We start from the raw sequence: 21,866 nt of genomic DNA, 5'->3' as shown, positions 1-21,866 counted from the left end.
TCATGGCTTAAAACTGCTTTAAACATGACATCTTTTAGTGTGCAGTTGTGTCAAACTCGAGGCCCGGCTGGATTCGGCCATATCATTTTATGTGGCCTGCGAAAGCTGTAGTCATAATGCGCTTCAAAAGGACACTTCCATCCATCCATTTTCTATACAGCTTCATCCTCATTAGGGTCGCGGGGGTATGCTGGAGCCTATCCCAGCTGACTTCGGGCGACAGGCGGGGTACACCCTGGACTGGTGGCCAGCCAATGGCAGGGCACATATAGACAAACAACCATTCACACTCACATTCATACCTATGGACAATTTAGAGTCTCCAATTAACCTAACAAGCACCACAGTCCCCCGCCATATTGTGATTTACACCATAAATATTAGTCCCACATTTCTTTTATCTACATATTTACATTCCTTGACCATGCAAACATAGCATTAGCAACTGGATTCATCATGACATCAATATTAGTTCAGTAGTTATTCACAAATATGAATTTTTCCGTAATGGTGGATTTCTTTTGGATGTATCTCCATAGCTTTTGAAGGTTCAACAAATCTGTTGGCACGCTCCAGATTCCACAGTGTCTTGGCTGTACAGTATATAACGGTGTTTGTTGCATCTTTGTAGCTTCATTTGTTGTCTTCCTGTGATGAAAATTCCAAAGGTTCCCTATTTTTTCATATTCTGGATCATAGTATCTGGAGTTATTCCATTATCTGGATCAGTCTTTATATATTTATATATAATATTTTCTACAACCTGTTGGAAACTTGTCCTGTATTTTTTTTCCAAGTGCTCTGGCCATTTTTTGCTGAGTTATATGCACAAATGCCGAAAATGGTCCTATCTCGCAATGTTAAAGAATCCTTTGAAGAAATTCCTGGATCCAGGCGGTGGTCCGGATCACCCCCAACATTTAATCCATTATTGTATATCCCATTTCCGACAATTCCTGAAAATTTCATTCAAATCTATGCAGAACTTTTCAAGTTATTTTGAACACAAACAAACAAAGAGAAACACCGGCAAAAACATAACCTCCTTGGTGGAGGTAAAAAACAAAGTGTGCACTTGCGACACAGAGGTGTCATAAGTGATGCGCTCGCTCCACCCGCCAGTTAATAATGCTGACCGCCGCCTTGCATGGCAGAAATAAACAGACTGACTGGAAATAATCCACAAAGTCAGTCAAGTGTTGTGTTATGAAGTGATGGCACACTCGTGTAAATGAGTCTCGGTCCTCAGCGTAGCTTGTTATCATTGGATGACGCTCGTTAAACAAACATTTTGAACGCGTGAAGGAGAATGCGCGTACTGTACGGCGCGGCGAGACAGTCGCTGGGTTGTTTCCGCCGTTGCAGCGTGAGGAATGCGGGGGGGGGGGTGCCCGCAGCGTGTCACAGGAACCAAACCCCCGGCCAGTTTACACTTGAAGGCGAGATTCCTTAAAATGAAGCCGCCAACTGCGGACAGCTCTCAGGAAAGAGCTCTTTGTAAAGCAAACATACATGTAGTTTATGGCAGCCGCTTGACTGCCTTTTTATGACCCCCGCCAGTGAGAGCACATTTCAGCGTAGCCTCGCTCAAATTTCCTCTGCTTTTCTTCACCCCGACCACCCATTCCTATCATAATAATTACAATACTCGGAATAAATATAATACTCATCATTTTTACTTTATTGTGCCGGCTTCATGGGGTGTGGGGTGCCCATTCACGTCATCTTCTTCCAGCGCTGTAGCAGCTGCTTCTTAGCCCCGCCCTTTCACCTGGTCTCCATATGATCATGACCCTCACACACACACACGCACACGCACACACACACCATAAAAGGTAAAAGAGGTGTGAGATATACAGTAGTTGTGTAATGGCGTCCACGCACAGACACACCACATGTGCACACACCTCCTGCCAGGACTCCTGCTGGGCAACAGAAAAAAAAAAATCAAATATGTACATTCCCAACAATGAAAAAGCCACAAACTTTACGACCAAGAGCCTTTTTTAGTCTGGCCTCGCTCTGTGTAAGAAGAAAATAAAAATGTTTTTTTTTTTTTTTCTTGCTGAGGAACACGGTGATGGGACAGCAGTGCAAGTCCACACAAGCCCTCACTTTGCTTGATTATATTTGTGGGGGAAAGAAACCATAAAAGGATTATGAAGCCTGGGGGTGGGGGGGGGGCATCTTTTAATACATGCGTGATTAGCTCCGCCTGTCAAAGTCACTTTTGGCAGGACACGACTTCACTTCTGTTTGACTTACTTATTTTAATAATTCCATTCAAGAAATAAATAAAAAAGCCAATGAAGTCAATATAAATGTCATGAAATAATAAAAAAAAGCAAATTTACATATTGATCAGGAATATATGAAGGAAAAATGATTAATGGAGAATTTATGATATAAATTTTTTCATTAAAAAAATACTGATGTAATTTTGGCACCAAAACCCCTCCATACACATGAAGGAGTCATAATGTATGTGATCGCCCGTTATTAACTCCTTCAATCCCAGCCGTTTTTCGAAAGACAACCCCTTCAGTCGCGGCCATTTTGGACAATTTGGGCTGATCTTTCAAGGCACACAGAATATTGTGTTCCATGGCTATATAAACATGGAACCCACCAAAAGAAAGACGAGACTGCCGTCTTTCATCAGAAAAAAAAAAGTTTGTTTCCACTGTTTTCCGTTCTTTAGTAATCAGCAGTAGAACATAGTAGGTTTCAGGAAAATATCAGCTCCCGACTAAAAAAGGGAAACCAGCTTTTTGTGAAAAGATTTCAAGCATAACTTTCACTTTGACACAAATATTTTTTGCTTTTGTGACAGCTCAAGTATCTGAACAACTATACCACAACATAAGCAACACAAACAAGGGGTTGTTTTACATCAATTTATTTACATATATAACACCATGAAGTATGCCAAAAATGTGCATGCGTGCGCGTGTGTGCGTGCACATGTGTGCGTGCACATGCGTTAAAATGTCCCTGCAGTTCGTAACCTTCTGCATGCTACACTGCTCCATGCTCTCTCACTTCCTCCTTCCTGTCATGTGTGATTTTTTTTGTTCACCTGCCGAGCTCTAATCAAATGCGCTACTGCCATCTTGTGGCCGTTTTTATGGCTTAAAATTGCTCTGAAGTGAAGTGCGTTAGTGGGAAGTTGCATCATCACCTTTTTTTGCCTCTCGCACAAAAAAACGTAAAAACAGGATCGGGCGTTGGGGTTTTTAAAAACGTATAACTACTGTACATCTTTGGTATTGAATGAGTTAACGATAACCACCACCTTGCATAATAGAAATAATCCACAAAGTGTCGCATCATTCATGAGTAAACGGCACACATGTTCGTCTAAATCCATGGTCTGTGCCACGGGGGCAGCAAAAAGCTGCTTTCCAGAGCGTAAGAAGGCGCAAAAGTGATATTTTGGAAGGTGTATGGGCGCAGGCGTGTGCGCGGGGCAGCAGGGGGTTAACTGCAGCAGAGTTATTTGCTCGCTGGACACGGTGGCCTCGCCTGCCGGATGCCAGTTTGACTCAAGGGCAAAATCCAGAGTGAAAGCCTCTCATGCTTTTGACTGCTTGCCAACTCTGCTCTCTCTCTCTCTCTCTCTCTCGCTCTCTCACTCTCTCTCTCGCTCTCTCACTCTCTCACTCTCTCTCTCTCTCTCTCTCTCTCTCTCTCTCGCTCTCTCGCTCTCTCACTCTCTCTCGCTCTGCTGCTCGCTTGCTCTTTGCATTTTCTCTTTCTCATTCTCTTTCTCGTCGTTGTCGCTCTTTGTCATCATTCACTCTCTTTCTTGTCTTTCTCTCTTTCTCATTATTTTTCTCATCATTCCTTCTTTGTCATTCTTCTCTCTTTCTCATTGTTCTCTCATCATTTTCTTTGTATCATTGGCCATTTCTTGTCATTCTACACCTTTCTCATCATTCACTCTCTTTCTCATTATTACCTTTCTCATCATTCCTTCTTTGTCATTATTCTCTTTTCTTATCATACTCTCTTTCTTATTCTTATCTCTCATCATTTCTTCTTTGTTATTGATCTTTCTCTTTCTTGCCATTCTCTCTTTCTCATTATTTTTCTCATCATTCCTTCTTTGTCATGGTTCTCTCTTTCTTGTCATTCTCTTTCTTATTGTTCTGGTGAAAAGTCTTGAAAAGATATCGTAAACAGGATTTTTTCTTCTTCTTTTAATGCAACAAAAGTGTTAAAATTAGTTGTTTTTTTTAAAATATAATCATTCAATAGAAGGGCTTTGCAAATAAGCTAATAAAGGAGTAGGTTCTTATGGGTACTGAAAATGTTCATTTAAAGGTTCTGCGGCCGTGATGGGGTGCAAAAATAGTGTGCAAAAATGTATGCACTATAATATAATAAATATTTGTAGTATTTCAAATTATTTTAGGATTAATTTATTTCATTTGTATTGTATATTGTAACATTAAATGAATACATTGAATGAAAAAACAAACATGCAGATGTGAGATAACAGCAAAATATTTCCAAACTTTTTATGGGGAAATGTGGCGCTTTTAGCACCGCAGGGAGCTCGAGGAGTTGGGTTCAAATCCTTCAGCAAGGAAGGTCAACTCGTGCTATATATGTCTGTATAATCTATTTTTGTTTATGATATAATTGTATTGTTACTTTTATTTGCTGGAGTGTCCATGTAGGATGAATGTACCAAATATGGTTCCCTAAATTATAAGACAACAACATTTACAGTAGCAACCCTGCTTGGTTCCCATTGCTCGTCACACTTATTGTTTGGCACCAGTTCAGCAGTGACGATCCAGGGTGGCCCTTTTTTCCAGTCGGCATGACTCACTGAGGCCTCTGAGGATTGTGGACCGACGGGTTAGGAAACCACGTAGGTGAATTCCCTTCAGGCAAGCCTCCGGTCTCATCTGCTGTAAAAGCTTCTTCATCAAAACACCTGATGACCCTTCACGTGTAACTGGGCCACCATAGCACAGGTGAACGATCACAGGTATTCACCAAGCTTCCATGCAGGAGGACGACACTTGACGAGCAGCTGTCAGTAAACACGTCGTTGCTCAGAGCGGGTCAGACTGGAGAAGAACACTTGAGGGTTCCTTGCATTCCTCGTTGTTCAAGGAGAGGCGTAGGTCTTCCTACACAGGAAGTCATCTGTCATTAGAAGGCTAGTTAAAGTCATGTGAATGAGCTACTTTCAGATGATTTTAAATGTCATGTTGACAATGCTTTGTACGACACGCCGGCGTACGTGGATTACACATATCCTTAGACAAATGTTCAGTGAAATCTGGACAATCAGGTGTCCCCGCAAATACGTTTTGCTTGATGGCCGCCACGTTCTTCAACCAATCCTGCTCACATTTGAAACACGTGCTTCTCAGTCCCCTGAAGGTGTGTACCAAATGTCATGATTCCACTCAAAACCCTAAAGTTGCAGCGGCTGTTTTTGTACAGCTGTGCGAGCAATTTCATGTCAATCCGACTTTTTAATGACAGCGTCGCCATGTGATGTATTTGTCCGAAAATGAACAGCACAAGCAAAACGGTAGGGGTGCGTGTTTTGACAAATTTTCACCCATTTGTGTGCGGTGCGTCAGGAGTAGAAGAGTTAGCTTACCCAAATACAGTTGTGAAAAAGTTACGACGACCCCATGGTGTCCCTCTCGCGCTACAAAACAGCCACTGTAACTTTGGGGGGTTTAGCCAAAGCAGCACGAACTGTGGGACTGAGAAACGTGTGTGTTTCAAATTCGAGCAGGATTGGTTGAAGAACATGGCCGCCATCAAGCAAGACATCTTGGCAACTTTGCAACCAATCGTCCATAGGTAATTAGGAATTTGTCTTATGATCAAACGTTGAGGATATGTGTATTACATGTATGCTAGCGTGTCTTACAAAGCATTTTCAACGCAACACATAGAGGGCGCCACCAGTGTCATTTCCATTGGCATTCATGGTTGCACATTGACGTTAAAGCACACTTCCTAGCCAGAGGCCTGTCGAAAGACTAATGGTTCGTGTGTCGTGATGCCTATCATGTCAGATGTGCAACAAGGTGGATGGAATCCTTCCTGCAGTCTCATGCTGGAACAGTGAAAAAGTCACCGTCTGCATTTTTCCATGTTGAGCGTCTCCCACGCCACTTATTGCTTTTTTATCCTCGACCTGTAAAGCGGTCCATCTGGGAGACCTCTTAGTCGGTCTGATTCCGAGACTTCAGGTGGAACGGTGCTGTTTTGAAGCTCGCCTGGCATTCCCACGTGACTATTTGTCTTTTCGTGTACCCCCACCTCGGTCTGTGGGTGTACGGCAGGGGCACTTGGAAAGCAGTCAGATGAGTTTAGCAGTCTTAGCTTTTTGGAATCCTTGGAGGTGGAGCGTCTGGAAGCGACCACACGTTTTCTGTGATGTTTTTGTAGCAGTAGCAGCTAGATAGATGACTACCTAGACGACTAACCAAGAGTGCATTCGTGGAGTTTGTCTGGGAGCTTCTGCCGATGCGTGATGTTCAGCCAAGGAATGGTTAGCACGTTTGTCACGCTGCCTACCGGCCAATGACAACCACTATGATCCGATATCTTATTTTTATGCCAATATCAGCCTCTATCGGTCAGATATATTGGCTGATGATCTTGACCGACTGATATTATCTAACGTCTCTAGCAATGACCAATTACTTGATTTATTGTCGCTTCTGCTAGCTTTTACTTAAAAACTAGCTTGGCTAGTTTTCAGTTGTGGAGAATGGGCAAAGGACAGTTCCCTGGTAAACATCACCATTTACTTTAATTGCTCAATAAATAATGCAATAACCATGGAACGCGCTGGTGAAGAGGGAGCTGAGCCGAAAGGCACAGCTCTCAATTTACTGCTCCGTCTACATTGTTACCCTCACCTATGGTCATGATCAAGAAATTGCAAGATCGTGGGTACAAGCGACCGAAATGAGTTTTCCCCGTAGGGTGGCTGGGCTTTCTCCCTTAGAGGTAAGGTGAGAAGCACTGTCACCCAGGAGAAACACGGAGTAGAACCGGACATCTGGTCAGGATGCCTCCCGGACGCCTCCCTGGGAAGGTGTTCAGGGCACGTCCGACAAGTAGGAGGCCTCGGAGAAGACCCAGGACATGTTGGAGAGACTATGTCTCTCAACTGGTTTGGGATCCGCTGAGAGGACAACGTAGCTGAGGAGAGGGAAGTCTGGGCTTCTCTGCATAGTTTGCGGATAAGTGGAAGAAGATGGATGGATGGATCATGCAGCAATCTTAATCAAAGTCCTACTTTGTTGTTACTCCACCACATGACTGTGCTTTCTTTTTGACGTTCATTGGTATGGCGCTCGCATAATTCCAAAAATGCCCAAATATAAGATGTTAATTCTTACCTACAGAATAAGTCAGAGGAGGACGGGTGTCTAACGTTTGGCGTGTAGAGATGCAGTACATTCATGCAAAACCAACAAGTGGTTTCAAAAGAATAGGAGTCCGAGCTTTTCTTCCTGTCAGTCACACACGCAGTGACTTGGACAGCTGTGACCCGCTTGATTTTTTCCTAAAAGTAATTATTTTTTCAAAGATGGGTCCTGAAAAAGTCATCATCTTACGTTCCAAAGCAAAAACTAGTTTATTTTTTGTGGCAATTCCCAATTGTCTTCTTCAGTTGTTAGCCTGTTCGCTTTTTTGTAAGCATTTAGTAATGAGCATTAGCGCCACCTACGGGACTGGGGTGGAAAATGATCGCCCAAACCCGTTTCCCGTTTCGGTTGTCTTACTTCCAGTGTTGCCGTATAGTCTGTATTATTGTTGCCTTGCTGGCGTTCTCTTACTGGACTCATGTTTTGTGAGCGTTTAGCCGCATGTGCTTCCCCAATTCTTCACTCCCCAAAACCACCACCTTCCATGACTTGTTGTACGTCTCTCACAATCAGACCCCCTCCTTCTCAGACCAGTGGAAGAATCCCGAGACCTGAAAAACAAGAACATTTCCTCTCGTGATCCACTGCGCCTTTTGTCAGGCCGGGCCCGGCGCTGTGGTTACCTGAGGCTAACTGCTACTAATGTTCCACCCTCTCGTGTTCCACATGCAAACACAGGAACAGCAGCAGATAAAAGCGCTGGAAAAGTGTCCATCACGCCTTGAAATGGAAATTGCTTATCCAGAGGGGAAATAAGGAAGGGAAACCACAAACAAAAGCCTCGGCATGGCATCCTACAGGCTTTGCACGCTACCATGCTGCAGTATTTTGTAACCATTTCAAATAAGTGTCAGAGGTGCCACTACAGTGTATTGGAAGTATGGTAGCCTTGATGCTGGAATTTGCAATTTAAAAGCTTTTGGTAAACTCTACTGTGTGTGTGTGTGTGTGTGTGTGTGTGTGTGTGTGTGTGTGTGTGTGTGTGTGTGTGTGTGTAGCTTTAATGCTGAAGTGCTAATATTACGGTCACATTTTAACAGCAACATCATGCTAGGTTAGTATATTCACATTAAAAAAAACAGGATGATCAAACTTACAGCTCCCACGTCTGTACGGACTGGCAGATAGTTGGTAACTTTATTTTAAGATGTGTAGCGAAGCCTGCTTTTTTGTGGTGGTGGTGGGCTTACACGTGGGACAAGCTCATATAACTGGGGCAGGTCAGAGGTGCTATGTCCATGAGGAAGGACCTTTTTTCTTTAGGATGTCATGAAAACACAAAACGTCTGTCAAAAGTAAAGCCGACAAGTGAGGGAGATGATACATTTTTAGCATGTTTGGTCCTAAAATATCATTAATAGTCACTTTTCCATAATAGGGAACCTCTTAGATGGTCGCTGTCTTTTTTTTACGTATTCGTTTACCTTTTTCACTTCATTTTCCCATGTGAAATGTCCATTAGTGGTTATAGAGACTATGCATTGACTTTGCCAACATGCTAAGTTGCTAACAGCTAGCTTGGACGGAGTTGTTAATCTAAGGAACATTGTGTGGCCTTGTGTCGTGTGACAGCCAAAGGACAAAACGTTCCTGTTCCAGTCTCCCCAAGTCCTCCCTGATCACTCCTGACGCGACCTCCTGCACGGCTCGCGTCTCGCCCAAGTCCGAGGTCTGGACGGCGGCTAGCGGCTCCACTCGTGAGCCAAAGCACAACAATGAAACTGCCAGTGCTAATTGGTTTGTTTTTTCATGTCGTTTCCTGTTTAGCACCTGACAAAAGGGGATTCACGAGGTCCTCGAAGTCCAATCTGAACGGGGCGGTACATCACACGGCGTCACGTTGCGGCTGAGTGGAGCGCGCGGAGACAGACGCACTTGTCCGTCCGTCTGCTTGTCTGCCGTTTGAGAGGCGCCTGCCACTTAATGACGTCTGACAAGCGAGACAGCCGCGGCTTTGGGTACTTAGCCACTGTTTTGGGGTCACAGAGATGTGATCTGGAGGAAGTGGAGCGTCTATCAGATAACGCCGACATGGCGCTGCGCTCCAGTGGGGGGAACTGTTTGTCTTGTTTTTCATCTAAGGAGTGTTTTACATGCTTCAAATATGGACTCAGCCAATAAGCACATCTTGGAGGCCATTGTTTTATTCTTACGTTACTCTTACCATGACTGCCATTGACAACATTGTTTTATGTCAGTAGTTCTCAGGTATTTTCTGTTGTACCTCCCCTCGGGGACAGAATATTTTTTTAGTCGACAGCCACTCGGCGGATACTTTTTTGGTGTTGATTGACCTTTACCTGATGGAGGTAGCCAATGTCAAAGTTCACATGTAACAAGGTCAAAAGTGTAATTGTAGAAAAGTACATCATGTCGTACGTTAAATTGAAGGTCTTTGTGTGGGCCTTACAGATCTGTAGTAACTACTTCCCATATGTTCTCGTATGATGTTGTAATGACCCAAAACGTGTTTGGTCATCAGTCGTCAACGTGAAGAAGCCACATCGACTCATTCTGGATCTCCGCTGTCCTCCATCCCGCAGGCTCTGATGCGTCCGGGTCGCCTGGACCGTATCGTCTACGTGCCTCTCCCAGATGCTCCGACCCGAAGAGAAATATTTCGCCTCCAGTTTCGGAACATGCCCGTGGCCGAAGATGTATCTGTGGACCACCTGGTGACTCGCACAGAAAAGTACTCAGGAGCCGAGGTCAGTTTCTCTACTCATTTTTGACAACATCTCAAACACTGAAAAGAGCGGTTCGGAAGACTCTGTTTGTTCTTGAACGTCATATTTCTACCAGCCAGAGACCCGCAACCCACTTTTGGGTCACAGACCCTCCGGTTGAGAGCACTCTGCTGTGCCCTGCTAAGAAACTATTACAGAAACGCTAGTCAAAAATCCTCAAAAGTAGGACTCCGCTTTTCACGTTCCGGGGCCACCAGCAAATGGCGAAAATCCACAAGTAAAATAATACGCTCGCTCCTCCCCCTCCAAACACTCCTGCTAGCTTGACGATCCGGTTTGCATTGCAGTGCCTGTGGCTTCGGGTGAATGGCTACTTTGGGGGGAAAAAAACTAAAAATTCCCCCCAAAAATTCTGAAAATTGGTGTGGCCTTGAATCCTGAGTCGCGAATGTGCGGGGATGCGCTGTTTATGACGGGAGATCTCTGGTGTTTTTAGGTGTTTTAATCTGCGGCAAAAATGTCGCTGCCACGTTTTGAAGCACCAGTTGGATCGTCCTCAGCTACTGCAAAAATACTGATATGAAATCTCGGTCGTCATCCATTTCCAAATGAATGATCCGTGCAGTTTATCCAGACAATGAGCGCGTCTACGTTTCTACATCCACCGTGTCTGCAGACTGCACTCGTGATCTTGCAGCTGGCTGTCGGCGATTGTCGCACAAACGCTTCATTGTGCGACAGGCGTGCGTCTCCTTGCATTCGCCTGCCTTGTGACTCCCTTTTAGGAGGAATGATGAGGAAACTGTGAGGAAAAATGCATAGAAGTGCTCGGTCAGGCCTCATGTAGCAAGAGGAGCGCTTATCAGTGAGGTCTGCTCGTACACTGTTAGCCTCGGCCCATACAGCAGCACCAGAACACCTGCTGGGTGTACGCTACCAATCCCCTCCCTCGCCCTTCCTTCCTAATGGGGGTTGGCTTTGACCTTGGGGTTTCACTCTGCCATCGTGTCTCATCTTTTTCACTCACTCACTCGACTTACACATAAAGTAACATCATGCTAGGTTAGCGTATTTGCCAAAGCGCACAGCTCCCATGTCTGTAGATGACTGACGGTTGGCCAAATATTTTAAGATGTGTAGTGAAGCCTGCTTTCACAAAGCATCTCAGGTTTGCTCTTTTCTACCCCATTTTTGCTGTTTTTTAAAAAAATAAATGTTCTAAATATTTGAAGTTTCCTCTTAAATAATCTTTTTTTCTTGTAATTATATGACTTTATTCCCATAATATTTATTATTATTATTTATTATTCTCATAAAATGTTTCAGATCATCAAACAAATTTAAATATTAGTCAATGACAACACATCTGAAAACAAAATTAATTTTTTAATGAAACCTTTTATTATTAAGGGAGAAAAAAATGCAACCCTACATGGCTCTGTGTGAAGAAGTGATTGCCCCCCCGTTAAAACAAAACTTAACTGAGATTGAGATCTATCAGTGTGGAAAAGGTTAAAAAGACATTTCTAAAACTTTGGTACTCCAGTGAACCACAGTGAGAGCCATTATCCACAAATGATGAAAACATGGACCAGTGGTGAACCTTCCCAGGAGTGGCCGGCCAACCAAAAGGACCCCAAGAGCGCAGGGACGACTCATCCAAGAGGTCACAAAAGACCCCACAACAACATCCAAAGAACTGCAGGCCTCACTTGCCTCAGTTAAGGTCAGAGTTCATGACTCCACCATAAGAAAGACACTGGGCAAAAACGGCCTGCATGGCAGAGTTCCAAGACCAAAACCACTGCTGAACAAAAACAACATTAAGGCTCGTCTCAATTGCCAGAAAACATCTTGATGATCCCCAAGACCTTTGGGAAAATACTCTGTGGTCTGACGAGACAAAAGTTGAACTTTTTGGAAGGTGTGTGTCCCATTACATCTGGCGTAAAAGTAACGCCGCATTTCAGAAAAAGAACATCATACCAGCAGTAAAATATGGTGGTGGTAGTGTGATGGTCTGGGGCTGTTTTGCTGCTTCAGAACCTGGAAGACTTGCTGTGATGAATGGAAGCATGAATTCTGCTGAAGGAGAATGTTCGGCCATCTGTTGGTGACCTCAAGCTGAAACCAACTTGGGTTGTGCAGCAGGACAATGATCCAAAACACACCAGCAAGTCCACCTCTGATTGGCTCAAGACTTTGGAGTGGCCTAGTCCAAGTCCTGACCTGAGATGAGATGACCTATTGAGATGCTGTGGCATGACCTTAAGAAGACGCTTCATGCTGGAAAAGCCTCCAATGTGGCTGAATGACAACAATTCTGCAAAGATGAGTGGGACAAAGTTCCTCCCCAGCGCTGTAAGAGACTCATTGCAAGTTATCACAAACGCTTGATTGCAGTTGTTGCTGCTAAGGGGGGCCCAACCACTTATTAGCTTTAGGGGGCAATCACTTTTTCACACAGGGACATGTAGCTTTGGATTTTTTTCTCCCTTAATAACAAAAAGTTTAATTTAAAAACTGCATTTTGTGTTCAGTTGTGTTGTCATTGACTAATATTTACATTTGTTTGTTGATCTGAAACATTTAAGTTTTCCTCATAATATTATTCATATTACTCGTAAAACTGCAACTTTTTTTGGCAGTAGAAAACAGCTTTTTTTTCTTAAATTTTTGACTTTGTTCTCATAAAATTATAGCTGTTTTTTCAACTTCTGCTGTTTTTCTTTATTTCCAAATATTTCAACTTTCTTGCTGTAAATTGTCTTCTTGTAATTATGACTTTATTCCCGTAATATTTTGACTTTATTCTTGTAACATAACTTTTCCAAAAATTATAACTTTGTTGTTTTGTTTCTTTTCATAATATTACGACTTTAAAAAGATGGTCTTTCTAACCAAGCGCTCCCTTATTGGAGAGGACATTCGGGCGCTTGAAGGAGATCCGCTTCTCAATATCTTTGTGATCAGACCCCACAGATGTCTTCTGACCGGCTCCCTCTTCGTAGCGGTGGGTCTTTTTCCCTGTTTGGTCCGAGCTCCAGGTGTCTGCAACGCTTGGCTGGCTCGGCCATTCATGCTCACTGGCGCAATTGTTTGTCTTAACTCTGCTGTTAACTCTTGGCAGGAGCCATCGCGCTCCAATGGGGGGCACGGAAATCATCCACGTTGTTCACTTTTAAGCAAATTAGGGAAGCAGAAAACCCAAGAAGGTTTTAAAGTGTGTAAAGGAAGAAAGACTATGAAATGCATGTGTTGTAGATTATGAGATCACAGTATGACCCTTTAGAGCGGGGGTTCTCAAACGGTCTCAGCCTGTGGCCCACATTTTCCAATGGTTCCAATAAGTTGCGACCCAATTTTTTGAATTTTATTTTTTCATGTTTTTATTTCAGTCATTTTATGTTGTACACTTTTATTGAAATCATTTTTATTTTTATTGTTACACTTTGATGAATTTAGTGTTATTTTGTTACATTTATTGAAGTCATTGTTTAATTTTTATTTATTTTTCTTATTTTTTTTATGTTTTTATTTGAGTCATTTTATTTTTATTTTTAACACTTTTATTGAAGTCGGTTTTATTTATATTTTTTTTTTACCCTTTTATTAAATAATTTTTATTCTTGTATACTTTATTTTTATATTTTACACTTTTGTTTAAGTAATTTTTCATTGTCATGGTTTTGTTTGTTTTTATTTGAGTCATTTTTATTTTTTACACTTTTTCTGAAGTGAATTTTAATTTGTTTTTTTTTAACTTAGTCATTTTTATTTTATTTTTTAATTTTTTTATGTTTTTATTTGAGTCATTTTTATTTTTATTTACAACATTTTTATTGAAGTCTTTTTTTTACCCTTGTATTAAATTGTTTTTATTCTAATTTAGTTTTATTTCTTACACTTTTTTGTACATCATTTTTTTTTGTTGTTTTTAATTGAGTCATTTTTTATTTTTAACACTTTTATTAAATCGTTTTTATTTAAATTTTGTTTTATTTTTTCCACTTTTTTAAACTTTGTATTTGTCATTTTTATTTTTATATTGATTTTTTTATAATTGTTTTTATTTTTACATTTATTTAAGTCATTTCTTATTTTAAATTTTTTTTAATGTTTTGAAGTCATTTTCATTTTTATTTATTACGCTTTCCTTAAATCCTTTTTATTCTAATTTAGTTTTGCTATTTTTTACACTTTTGTAAACTTTGTATTTGTCATTTTTATTTTTATATTTATTTTTTCTAATTGTAACAATGGGGGGTGGGGGGGGTTAGATTTCTATGTTCTTATTTCTCCTATCTTGCCTTGTTTGTTTTATTTATAAGTGATGACGTTCACGAGGACATTTTTGCAGAGCTGCTGAAATGTGAATTTGTCTTGGAGATGATCAATAATGTTCAAGATGAAATTCGATGGTGCATCAAATTGGAGGAAAATGTAAAGAAATTGCTGCACGTTTTGTCCAAATGTCACTGGAGCTTCCCGGGTACGCGTCGTAAATCATTTATGTCGTTTTTGCGGCATTTTTGTGGCAAACAAACCAACCGGCGTCGATCAAAGTAACAAAAGGACCTCCGTGGCTTATTAAAAAGCACGTAGTGTGAGCGAGACGTTGCCTCATGCAAGTCGGCGTTTCACTTTGCATGGAAAGAAAAGAAAAAGGGCACTTCAGTGGGGCACATCACACAGGTGGACTTTTACACACCTTGACACACACACACACACGCACACACACACACACACACACGCAGTTGAGTGTGTGGGTCACATCAGTGTGGGCGTGTTTGGTAAATATGCCATCCCTGAATTCCCAGCTTCCAGGGAGAATGTGGAGCTTTCATTCGTCTGATTAAGGGGCGAGGACAAATATGCCCTTAAAGGCGAGCCCCCCCCACCAACACACACACACACACACACACACACACACACACACACACACACACACACATACTTAACTTTGTGTAACCCCAACACAGGTGCTACCCCACACGGGTCTTTCCAAAACATACAATAACAGCCAATCACATGGCCAATTTATAGTAAATACAGAGAAAGAGCCACCTTTTCATGCCTTTTTTTTAGCCTCCTCGGCATGTTGTAAAGAAAAAAAACTCCATTCAGTCAGGCGTTCACTTCTTCTTGCGCTTTTACGCCGTTAAGAACGTTCAGGAGGCACGAGGTGCATGACATCCACATGTGTGCGCGTCATCATGAAGTTGAGTTTGGATTTGCTCTCGTTGGATGGATTATTGGTGCACTTCTTTTTACACTTGTATGACAGTTTAGAACGCTTGAAAATGTCTGACGCATGACGCATGCTTCCCTAGCTCACTCGATTCCAGCCATTTTTCAAAAGACAACCCCTCCAGTCGCGGCCATTTCAGACAATTTTGACGGATTTTTCAAGGCACACAGAATACTGTGTCGTATGGCTACGTAAACATGGAACCTACCAAAAGAAAGATTACAATCCCGTCTTGCATCAGGAAAAAAAAAGTTTGTTTCTACCATTTTCCGTTCTTAGGTAATCAGCAATAGAACATAGGTAAGTTTCAGGAAAATATCAGCTCCCAACTACAAAAGATACATTTCAAGCATAACTTTCACTTTGACACAAACATTGTTTGCTTTTGTGACAGCTCAAATATCTAAACAACTATACCACAACATCATGCATCTTCTGAATGTCTTATATTTGTGTTTCACTTCATTTGCTTTCAGAATTTTGTAAATGCTTCATTTAGACAAAAAAATACATACAATTTGCTTGAATATGCGGGATTTTGCTATTAATAGGCCGTATTCAACCACGAAACAGCAGTGGTTTTGGTCTTGGAACTCTGCCATGCAGGCCGTTTTTGCCGAGCGTCTTTCTTATGGTGGAGTCATGAACACTGACCTTAAGTGAGGCAAGTGAGGCCTGCAGTTCTTTGGATGTTGTTGTGGGGTCTTTTGTGACCTCTCAGATGAGTCGTCGCCGAGGTCCTGGGGTCATTTTTGGTTGACCGGCCGCTCCCGGGAAGGTTCACCACTATTAATAATGGCTCTCACTGTGGTTTGCTGGAGTCCCAAAGTTTTAGAAATGGCTTTATAACCTTTTCCGCACTGATAGACCTCAATTGCTTTCTTTCTCATTTGTTTCTGAATTTCTTCAGATCTCGGCATGATGTCTGGCTTTTGAGGAACTTTTGGTCTACTTCACTTTGTCAGGCAGGTCCTATTTAAGTGATTTCTTGACTGAGCCAGGTGCGGCGGTAATCAGGCCTGAATGTGGCTCGATAAGTTGAACTCAGGTGTTTTAAACCACAGTTAAGTTATGTTTTAACGGGGGGCAATCACTTTCTCCCACACAGGGACATGTATTGTCCCTTAATAATAAAAAGCTTCATTTAAAAGCTGCATTTTGTTCAGTTGTGTTGTCATTGACTAATATTTACATTTGTTTGATGATCCGAAGCCTTGAAGTGTGACAAACATGCAAAAAACTAAGAACTCAGGAAAGGAAGTTCCTTTCACAATGTGGCCCTAGCTGGGAAAATGTTTGGACACCCCTGACGTACAGTATGAAGTTTATGAAGTGTAACGTGCATGTTGGAAGTAATTGCAAGTAGAAGCAATGTGTCATTTTTCATCTTGCACTTTCTATGCTTCCTTTCTTCTTCTTTTCACACGACTTAAAGGGAACTTTCATCATCATGCTGACTTTTCTCGGCCGTCTAAATTCCAAACACACACACTTCATGACGGTGTGTCATGTTTCCGTCCTCTTCTTCAGCCCACCCTCGTCCTCCTCCTCCTCCTGGTGGCTGCATGGCGCTGCGGTCGAGCCGTGTTTCTCTTGGCGAGGCCGCGCCGCTGCAGATGCTTCCTTTTTGGCTTTTTTGGAGGATCAAAGATTTTATTTCTGGTGGAGTCTCTGGCCTCTCCGAGAGTCCGTGTTCCTTGGTCTGATTTGGATATTTCATTTCCTCCAACCCCCCCATGGAAAGGGATTCAGCCTCTTAAAGGATTAGGGTAGAGGATGCCATACTGTCAGTTTCTGACTTTTTGCTTAAGTGCTCCTCTTGGAGACGACGGCTGCTGTTTGGATGCTTGTGCTCATGTTTGGCTGCACTTGCACACCATCAACATATTACTGCATCCATGCCTCCCTTTACCAAGAGCATATTGTAGCATACTGACGGCCAAAAAGAAAAAGATTTGTGTGTATTTATAATGCATTTCCCCCCCATAAGAAATGATGGAAAATGAGTCAGTCTGTTCCAGGGCCAAACTGTGATATCATGTGAAATATTTTAACATTGTAAATGTTCAAAATGTAAAAAAACCCGGTACATTAAACGTGTCATGTATGTACCGCATGACAGGGTGGGCCTTTTGCGTTTCTGTGTTCACCTTTATTTCCTGTTTTGTGCTTTCGCTTGCTTTACCTCGTTGTCTACTTCTGTGGTTAGGCGGCGCGCTCCTGCGCCTCATCATGGGTTTGCTTTGAAGCACAGAAAACTCCCACTTTGTTCACGTTTTTGTTTCCACCTCCCATGGTGAGTTCACCAAGATGTACCTACTCTCCTCCTTGGCTTTTTTTGTTGTACTTTGTGTTTTTGCACATCGATTGGCTCTGTGAGCTTAATTAAAGGCTGTTTGTCCGCACGTCACCTCAGTCGCAGCATGCCGGGGATCTGCTCAGATTTGATTTGATTTGTAAAAGCAAATGTTTATTGTATTGCGTAGTGGAATTTGTTTTAAAGTATTTTTGTATCAAATAATATATAAATAAATAATGTATAAAGCATACAAATAATGAATAGTATATAATAGAAATAAGTTAGGTAAGTTATTTTATTCATTATAAAAATATCAAAACTTAACTAAGATTTTTCTTATTCTATTTATTTTTATTTTATTTTGTAATTTTTTTAAACAATTTTTTTTGTATTGCATAATAGAAAGATTTTAAAAGAAGCCTTTTTTTAATGAAATAATATACAAATAAGTAAATAAATGTAAAACATTTGAACAATTACGAATATATATAATAAATAAATACTTTATTCATTATAAAAATGATAACCATTAAAGTAATTATTATTTTTTTGTATTTATTTTTATTTTATTTTATGTTTTCATTTTTAAAAACACATTTTATTGTATTGGATAATGAAAATGTTAAAACTTTTTTGTATAAAACATATTAATAAATCAATGTATAAAACAAATAAAAGTCATGATATATATCGTAAATCATAACTTATTGTATTCATAATCAAATTTGAATTATTTAATTTTATTTGTATTGCAAAATAAATTTAAAAAATAATATTTTTATAAAATAATCTTAATATTATAATAATATTTATGAGTTGTATAAAAATAATCTAAATCACAAATAAATTATTTTATTCATTATAAAAAAAAATTAAAAAATTGAATAAGTAATTTTTTTAAATTGTATTTATTTTGTATTTTTACTTATAATTTTTACTTATTTAGCCATGTTGTACTGAGCATCCAGGACGAAATGCATTCAAGTCCCAGGTTCTATGGTTATCGTTGCACTTTTTCCTTGCTTGGTGATCACTGCTCGACCGGAGGTATGGACTTTGGGTTTTGTGCGACTTTGAAGGCGCCTTTGTCACATCTGTAAACAGAATTGATGTATAAAGGTAATTCGTCAGTTCCGGGGTCAAACTGTGGCCCTTGTATTGCTTTATGAAGTGTACAGGCGCTGTTTTTAAGCCACATTGTAACATTCTCAACCGTCACACAAGCGTAAAATAAGTGAAGCAACATTAAAGCAATAAATGGTGTCATTGTCTTAAGGTTCTATGGTTATCATCACACTTTTTCATCTTCATCGCTGGCCACCCTTCTTTGGTAGTCACAACAAAAGCCAAAGACAAAGCAAACCCCGCTCCTACGTTTTTTCACAGGCAGGCCGAGTGTTTTCCTGCACAGTGGGAGTCAAGTGCAGCGTGTTCCTGGCGTGCACTGGAGCGTACGTGCACGGCTTGTGGAGAGTAGCGGTGCACGGGGGGGGGAAGGGCTGGGTCGGGCTGCTGTAAATGTGGCTGATTGTGCGTGCAGGGGTGAGGCAGCAGGGGAGGACTGGATGTCGCCGGCTGTAGACACAAGGGCGGATTGATAGCAAACACACACACACACACACACACACGCACACACACACACACACACCAGAGGATCTGCTGCCGCTCGGCCGCCTAACAAGCCCTTCATTAAGGCCGTCTGATACACTCACTGAGCGCCTTTGTTCCAGGAGGAAGCCCAAAAGTACACCAGACAGATTTGACCCCAGAATGTGGGAATGTGCCGCCTGTGTTAGCGAGCTCCCGCTTACTTTTTTTTGTTTTTACTCTCTTGGAAAGGGGTTTATTTTGGTCATGCTTGAGCAGGTTGTCTTCATGGCTCACACCTTCTCGGGGGAAATAATGGCGATTGCCAGCCTGACTTTTGGCGGCACTCGTGCACAAGTTGTGCGTTTGTGCGTTGGAGCTCGTGTCGGCCCGTCCTGCACTTCCTGTTTCATCCTGTAGAGGCAGCAGTGAGTTTTTATACAGTATCTGACAACAGTAAATGGCACCCTCACATTTTAGCGACAATTCTTCTCAATGAGGACAATGCATTGGAGTAGTCAGTGTCCAGCTTGCATAGTAGTATTCATTTACTAGACACTGACAACCACTCAACACACTTGTGTAAGTATGTGGCAACACAAGTAGCAAGATAATTGTGTCAACAAGGGTGGCGGTCCATCATGTTCGGGGGCTGCACGAGTGCTGCCTGTATTGGGGAGGAGAACATTATTGTGTAAATAACTGGCAACACAAGTGACTAGCAAGTTAACCGTGTTTTGACTACAGTCAGAAATGGTGGCATAGCATCACGATCTAGGGCTGCACGAGTGCTGCGATTTCACGAGGAAAACACTAATGTGTAAATATCTGGCAACACAAGTGAGTAGCAAGGTAATTGTGTCGGCGGTAGCATCACGGTCTAGGGCTGCACGAGTGCTGCCTGTATTGGGGAACTGTGATTCAATGAGGAGAACATTATTGTGTAAATAACTGGCAACACAAGTAAGTAACAAGATAATTGTGGCTTGATGACGGTCAGAAATGGTGGCGTAGCATCCCGATCTAGGGCTGCATGAGTGCTGCCCTTACTGGGTGAGCTGCAATTTCATGAGGAAAACACTACTGTCTAAATATCTGGCAACACAATTGAGCAGCAAGATAATTGTGTCTGGCATACGGTCAAAAATGGTGGCAGCAGCATCACGGTCTGGGGCTGCATGAGTGCTACCTGTACTGAAGGAGCTGCGGTTCAACGTTATTGTTTCAAGACCTGGAAACGCAAATGAATAGCAAAATATTTGTGTGTTGCATACGGTCAAGCATGGTGGTAGCATCATGATCTGGGGCTGCACGAGTGCTGCCTGTACTGGTTCACTGTGGTTTACGGAAGAAAGCGGTATTGTCTAAATAACTACTGCGTTTACCCATGACATTTCTATGTTGAATTGTGTGTACATACATGCAGTATATGAAATACATCGTATGTATACTTGTATCATTATGTGTGTACATACACTGTACATGCAGTATATGAAATACATCGTATGTATACTTGTATCATTATGTGTGTACATACATGCAGTATATGAAATACATCGTATGTATACTTGTATCATTATGTGTGTACATACATGCAGTACAGTATATGAAATACATCGTATGTATACTTGTATCATAGTAAAAGGCGTATACAGCAAGCGCGTTGTGGCTGGCGTGCGTTCATGCGCGGTGATGTAGCTGAGAGCGGAATGTGCATCCCATTGAGCAGTAGAGCATAAAGGCTGCCGCTGTATTTGATGCTGCGGCACCCTGACGTCCGCGAGGCGCACGAGCGTCTGCGGTGGCCCCGACAAGCGCACGTGCACGCCTGCCAGACACCCCCCCTCCCGCCCCGCCTGCCTTAACCCGATTACATTAAAATGTCTTCCTCTGTGTCACAACACCGGAACGTTAGCTTGACTGCAGACAATGATCTTGCTGTTTCACTTGTGTTGCCAGATAGCTACACTGGAACGGCTGTGTGTCGGCTCCATGTGTACTAGATAGGACGTCTATCCTGCCATACACGTTGGACACTGACTACCGTAACGCACTCTGACTGTAGTACGCTCCCTGAAGTGTACAGGCTGTCCAGGAAGTTGGACACACTATTATTAAAAAAAAAAAGTAAATCTTTTTAAAATATTATATAATATAAATAATGTGATACAAATAAATATGTTCTTTTATTATAGTTTTATTCCATTGTTTATTTATATCAAACATTTTATTACTTATTTTTATTATTTATTTATTATTATAATACCATTTATTATTATTTTATTTATTATTAAATGCATGATTTGTTTTTATTTAAAAAATATTGCACGTATTATACAATTAGAAACAATTGTATTTAACAACATGGTTGTTATATATATCTTGTAAATAAACAATTTAAGACAAATTTATGTTGTATTCTTTTTAATTACATTCATGAATAGTCATATATGTGTGTTCATTTTATTTGTATTACATTTTTTTATGATTTCAACTGTAGATTTTATAATGTACTCTGACTTACCTGAATTGTTATGAATTATTGATGTAATTAAACTTACACATGCAATACATGCTATACAATAGTCTTGAGCTATTTTATTGTAGCATATACATTG

The 21,866-nt window shown here is 41.3% G+C and overlaps 1 protein-coding gene across 1 annotated transcript in view; it reads left to right on the top strand.

Annotated features, from left to right (window-relative positions):
- The window catches only part of spata5 (spermatogenesis associated 5), a 120,336-nt gene that overhangs the window by 95,527 nt on the left and 2,943 nt on the right, over positions 1-21,866 (top strand). The window contains exon 16 of the mRNA XM_054791891.1: positions 9,968-10,132. Coding sequence (XP_054647866.1) covers positions 9,968-10,132 — 165 coding nt within the window. The remainder of the gene's footprint in view (positions 1-9,967; positions 10,133-21,866) is intronic.

The sequence above is a fragment of the Dunckerocampus dactyliophorus genome, chromosome 11 (assembly GCF_027744805.1).
Source record: "Dunckerocampus dactyliophorus isolate RoL2022-P2 chromosome 11, RoL_Ddac_1.1, whole genome shotgun sequence".
NCBI lineage: Eukaryota > Metazoa > Chordata > Actinopteri > Syngnathiformes > Syngnathidae > Dunckerocampus > Dunckerocampus dactyliophorus.
The sequence above is the reverse complement of the archived record's forward strand: the minus strand, read 5'-3'. Positions and strand labels throughout refer to the sequence as shown.